The 6,000-nt window shown below is 46.4% G+C and overlaps 2 protein-coding genes across 4 annotated transcripts in view; one reads left to right on the top strand and one right to left on the bottom strand.

Annotated features, from left to right (window-relative positions):
• Window positions 1-6,000, top strand: part of c31h6orf120 (chromosome 31 C6orf120 homolog) — a 65,855-nt gene that overhangs the window by 37,770 nt on the left and 22,085 nt on the right. The gene's annotated exons all lie outside the window — the stretch shown is intronic.
• cilp2 (cartilage intermediate layer protein 2) overlaps window positions 1-6,000 on the bottom strand; it is a 39,898-nt gene that overhangs the window by 20,664 nt on the left and 13,234 nt on the right. For all 3 annotated transcript variants that reach the window (XM_043721472.1, XM_043721473.1, XM_043721474.1), the window contains one exon: window positions 4,941-5,099. In XM_043721472.1, coding sequence (XP_043577407.1) covers window positions 4,941-5,099 — 159 coding nt within the window. The remainder of the gene's footprint in view (window positions 1-4,940; window positions 5,100-6,000) is intronic.

The raw sequence follows: 6,000 nt of genomic DNA, 5'->3' as shown, positions 1-6,000 counted from the left end.
GTTGGTGGTGGGGTGGGTTGGTGGTGGGGTGAAGATTGGTGGTGGGGTGAGGATTGGTGGTGGGGTGAGGTTGGTGGTGGGGATGGGGAGGTTCCTCCAGCACTTTGTTCTTATTTCTCTGGTTCTCAGTATGGTTATCTCCAAACTCTGGCATTGGATTCTTTCAGATCCACATCCCTCTGATCATCTTCGCTGCCTTCAAAGCTCAGCATCCTCTCTAAAACGTATTCATCTGTAGACATTTTTATGTCAGATGAAGTTTACATTTTAGCTGAAACAACACCATTAAACATGCCAACCAGATGGATTGTACCCACACCCTGGCTCCCTTGTGACAGTAGTTATCCCAAATTGGTGACTCTCTCCAAACTAAAACAAGTTCGAGAACACAAGAAGTGACCTGCATTTACATAGAACCTTTCACAATCTCAGGATGTTCCCAAACACAATGAAATTCTTGTTGAAGTGTAATCACTGCTGTGGGAGATTTGGCTGTCAGTTTGTGCATTGCGAGATCCCACAAGAGAAATGAGAGAACAAACAGCGAATCTGTTCTTTAGTGAAGCCTGGTGAAGGGGTGGATATTGACCAGGCTGAATGTTGATCACTCCCATCCTGCTTATCCTTGAAATAAAAGGTCAGGGGATATTTGATGACCCCCTGACCCGAGAAGTCAGGTTTGTTTAACTTCTAAACAGTGACAGCAGCACCCCTTCGCTATTGGCACTGGGAGCAGCAGCTGATATTATTGACCACAAGTTGTGGAATGGGCTTGACCTAATGAGAGGAGAAACAAAGTGCGACCAACAGAGCGCCAAGTGACACAAGAGGTTTCCTGTACACTGTGTGCAACAGTGCTGTCCCTTTAATGAGGATTGCTGCCTGAGGGATCAAAGGAGGTGATTCCTCTGACAGGGAGTGTGTGAAAGTGCCTCGCCTTCTGCTTAAAATTAAATTACTCCTCAGGGTGAGGAGTTGCTTGCAGACTCTAATTGCAGGGTGCTTTGTTCCCACATTATACACTGTGTTCACCCCTGACACTGAGTGATTTGGAAATATATCCAAACCCTGACAGCACTGACAGATATCCAACCTCCCCACTTGTTTCAGTTTTAAAAAAACGTGAGTGAGTGTGTGTGTGCCGGGGTTGGCGGGGGTGGAGATATATTTATATACCTCGCTAGAAACTTCCACTGCTGATGGCGATAAAGAAAAACGCAACAAAACACAAGTCAATGAAGGATCTTCCGAACACATTTACTCAGTGGTTGGCACTGCTGCCTCACAGCGCCAGGGACCCGGGTTCGATTCCAACCTCGGGCAACTGTCTGTTTGTAGTTGGCACATTCTCCCCATGTCTGTGCAGGTTTCCTCCTCCAGTCCAAAGATGCTCAGGTTAGGGTGGATTGACCATGCTGAGTTGCCTCATAGTGTCGAGAAATGTGTAGGCTAGGTGAATTAGCCATGGGAAATGCAGATAATATTGGGGGGGGGGGGGTGGATCTGCATGGAATGCTCTTTGGCCTTGAATTTAGAGTCTCTACAGTGTGGAAACAGGCCCTTCGACCCAACAAGTCCAAAGTGTCTCCCACCCAAACCCATTATTCTATATTTATCTCTGACTAATGCACCAACCCTTCACATCCCTAAACCCTACGGGTAATTTAGCATGGCCAACTCACCTGACCTGCACATCTTTGGACTGTGGGAAAAACCGGAAACCCACACAGACACGGGGAGAATGTGCAAACTCCACACAGACAGTCGCCCGACGGTGAAATTGAACCCGGGTCTAGGGCACTGTGAGGCAGCAGTGCTAATCACTGAGCCGGTCAGTGTAGAATCTATGAGTTGAATGGCCTCTTTCTGCCTTGTTGAGATTTTATGCGGGAGCTACCTTTTCAGTGTTATTACTATCACACAGGAGGAGAGAGGGAGAGAGAGAGAGAGACACGAGGAGAGAAGAGAGAGAGAAACCTCAGCTAATGCGGGAATTGAACCCACACTTGGGTTTCTCTCAGTGCCTCACGGAAGTTGCTATCTCCCTCAACACCGCTATCAGGAGCTCATTGACCAGCTTCACAATCTCAGGCAGGTTTGGCCGAATCTCAGGGTGACGATGTGGGCATAACCTGGTTTTCTGGCACCTCTGCCGTTCCAGGATGACCTGGAGTGGAGTATTTTGCATCGGAGAATGAAACATTTTCCAGTCAAAATTAAAGCTCCCTCTCAGCTTAGAGTCACAGCAGGGTTACCATACAGTAGAAGGCCATTCAGCCCATCATCTCTGTTCCAGCTCATCAAATGAGCATTTTAACCGAGCGCCATTCTTCTGCCTTTTCCCCCAAGCCTTGCACATTGGATGATCATTCGAACAGAAACAAGGCCCTCTTGAATGCTTCCATGGATAGAAGTGTTGCCATTTAGAATGTGCCAGTTAGATGATGAGAGACAGTTAACAGCAAAGCTTTGTTTAAATTTAAACCAGGCAGGTTGACACAGGGCATTGCCCTGAGAATTGGCCAGTGAATGGACATCCCCTGTTTTGTGGAGTTGAAATAGATGCACTCTGTGTACATGTTCTTTCGGTCTGCGAACAGGGGCCTAAGCAGCTCCCAGTACAAACCATGACTGACAATCTTACTCTGGTTGCCAAAGAAATTCTTACAGTCCTCAGGCAATGTGTCTGCCAATTCGAGTTCATTGTCAATCAACCTATCAACATTATCTTCTCATACGGTATAAAATGTTGTTTCCCATTTACTTGCAAATTGGCCTGATAAGTGCAAAGTGAAAAGCTTAAACAAAATGCATCTTTTCACAGCAATACTCAAGTTCTGTATCACTAAATGACTTGGTTGTTGGATTGTGCTGAGCACCAGTGTGTTACCACATCACAGCAGGTACTATACTTTCCAATAACAAGACCTTCAGGGACTCGAAATGCACTAGGGGTGGCCTAAGGAATGAAAGAGGCTACAAGACCAACCTTGTCCATACAGTCACGGAGTCATACAGCACAGAAACAGACGCTTCGGTCCAAACAGTCCACGCCAAACATAATCCCAAACTAAACTAATCCCACCTGCCTGTTCCTGGGCCACATCCTTCCAAACTGTTCCTATTCATGTCCTTATCAAATTGTCTTTTAAACATTGTAATTGTACCCACACCCACCGCTTCCTCAGGAAGCTCATTCCACACACAAACCGCCCACAGGCCCTCAAGTCTTTTTAAAATCTCTCCCCTCACCTTAAAAATGTGCCCCCTAAACTTGAAATCCCCCATCCTAGGCAAAAGATGCCGAACACCATACCGTGATGATGAAAGAAGGTCTGTAGATGTCATATACATTGGACTTCAGTAAGGTGTTTGATAAAACTCCCCATAGTAGGCTGATGGAGAAAGCGAAGTTGCATGGGCTCCAGGGTTTACGAGGTAGATGGATAGAGAACTGGCTGGGCAACCAGGAGACAGAGAGTAGTAATGGAAGGGAGTTTCTCAAAATGGAGAGCTGTGAGCAGTGGTGTCCCACAGGGATCCGTGCTGAGACCACTGTTGTTTGTGATATATATAAATGATCTGGAGGAAGGTATAGATGGTCTGATTAACAAACTCACAGATGACACTAAGATTGGTGGAGTATTAGGTAGTGAAGGGGATTGTCAGAGGATACAGCAGAATATAGATAGATTGGAGTTGGGTGGAGAAATGGCAGATGGAGTTCACTGCAGGCAAATGCAAGGTGACGCATTTTGGAAGATCCAACTTAAGAGCAAATTATAAGGTAAATGGAAAAGTCCTGGGGAAAAGAGATCTGGGTGTTCAGGTCCATTGTACTCTGAAGGTGGCCCCGCAGGTCGATAGAGTGGTCAAGAAGGCATACGGCATGCTTTCCATCATCGGATGGGGTATTGAGTATAAGAGTTGGCAGGTCATGTTACAGTTGGATAAGATTCTGGTCCGGCCACATTTGGAATACTGTGTACAGTTCTGGTCACCACATTACCCAAAGGATGTGGATGCTTTGGAGAGGGTGCAGAAGAGGTTCACCAGGATGTTGCCTGGTATGGAGGGCGCTGGCTATGAAGAGAGGTTGAGTAGATTAGGATTCTTTTAATTAAAAGATGGAGATTGAGAGGGGACCTGATTGAGGTCTATAAAATCATGAGAGGTATAGACAGGGTGGATAGCAAGAAGCTTTTTCCTCAGAGTGGGGGACTCAATTACTTGGGGTCACGAGTTCACGGAGAGAGGGGAAAATTCAAGGGAGATATACGAGGAATGTTCTTTATGCAGAGGGTGGTGATTGCCTGAAACACATTGCCAGTGGAGGTGGTAGGGCAGGAACGATAGCGTCATTTAAGCTGTATCTAGAGAGATACGTGAATGGGCAAAGAGCAGAGAGATACAGATCATTAGAAAACAGGCGACAGGTTTAGATAGAGGATCTGGATTGGTGCAGGCTTGGAGGGCCGAAGGGCCTGTTCCTGTGTTGCAATTTCCTTTGTATTAACCCTATCTATACCCCTCATTATTTTATAAACCTCCATAGGGTCACTTCTCAATCTCCTACTCTCCAGTGGAAAAATATCCCAGCCTTTCTTTATAACTCAAACTTTCCATACCCTCTTCTGAACCCTCGCCAGTTTAATAACTTCCTTCCTATAAATGGGAGACCAGAACAGGACACAGTACTCCAAAGAGGCCTCACCAATGTCCTTTACAACCTCAACTGAACTTCCCAATTCCTGTACTCAAAGGACTGAGCAATGAAGGCAAATGTGCTAAATGCCTTCTTAGCCACCCTGTCTATATGTGATGCTAGCTTCAAAGAATTATGTATCTGCACCCCTAGGTCCCGCTGTTCTACAGCACTACCCAACACCTCACCATTAACTGTACAAGTCCTGCCCATGTTTGTAGATCATATTCTTTACCTGCACAAGGAGTGTGGCTGCACTTCTGGACTTCAACTGGCCGGCCAATGCAAGTCGTCCTTTCTGGGGTTTGGACACAGCTTCGGCGACGCAGGATGTGACCTGTTCCACACGAGACCGAACACGTGCTCCACGGGCCCCAGTCTGTCCAATGAGCCTCTTCAAGATCAGAGGGTGGTGTCAGAGGGCAGAGGGCAGGAAAGTGAAATCAGCATATCGTTTCGAAACAGTACTAATAAATTACATCAAGGGGGGCAGGGAGGAGGGGGTGGTGGATACGTCATAGCACCAAAACAACAATGTGCATTCATGTGGCACCTTGAAATGTAGTAAACCACCCCAGAGCATTTCACAGGAGCAATGAACAGACTAAAGTTTGATACTGAGCCACGTAAGGTGACCAAAAGCTTGGCCAATGAGTTTTAGTTTAGAGGAGCCGGTGTTGGACTGGAGTGGACAAAGTTAAAAATCACACAACACCAGGTTATCATCCAACAGGTTTATTTGGAAGCTCTAGCTTTCAGAGTGCTATATATACTCCAGAGTATACTCCACACCCACCTGATGAAGGGGCAGCGCTCCAAAAGTTAGTGCTTCCAAATAAACCCATTGGACGATAACCTGGAGTTGTGTGATTTTTAACAAAGAGTTTTAAAGAAGTTTTGTAGAGGGAAGGAGCAAGATCTTACAGCCATAGAATTGTTACAGTACATAAAAAGAGGTAATTCAGCCCATCAAATCCATGCTGACCCTTGGTGCAGCGCTGCTACACTCCTAGTAATTGTTTCTGCCACTATGTGGAGATCTGTGTAAGGTAAATCTTCCACAACAGGACACCATGCTGCTGGGAGCAGAGCATTGAGCAGCCGTGCAGTGTAGAGGGAGCACTGTGGTCCCACACTCTCCATGTAGCTTGTTTTATTCATTCATGGGTTGTGGGTGTCACTGGCGAGCCCAACATTTATTGCTCGTCCCTAATTATCCAGAGGGCAGTTAAGAGCCAACTACATTGCTACAGGTGTGGTGTCACGTGTAGGCCCTCCTGAAGAAGGACTTATGC

The sequence above is a fragment of the Chiloscyllium plagiosum genome, chromosome 31, assembly GCF_004010195.1.
Source record: "Chiloscyllium plagiosum isolate BGI_BamShark_2017 chromosome 31, ASM401019v2, whole genome shotgun sequence".
NCBI lineage: Eukaryota > Metazoa > Chordata > Chondrichthyes > Orectolobiformes > Hemiscylliidae > Chiloscyllium > Chiloscyllium plagiosum.
This window is presented reverse-complemented; position numbering and strand designations above follow the sequence as displayed.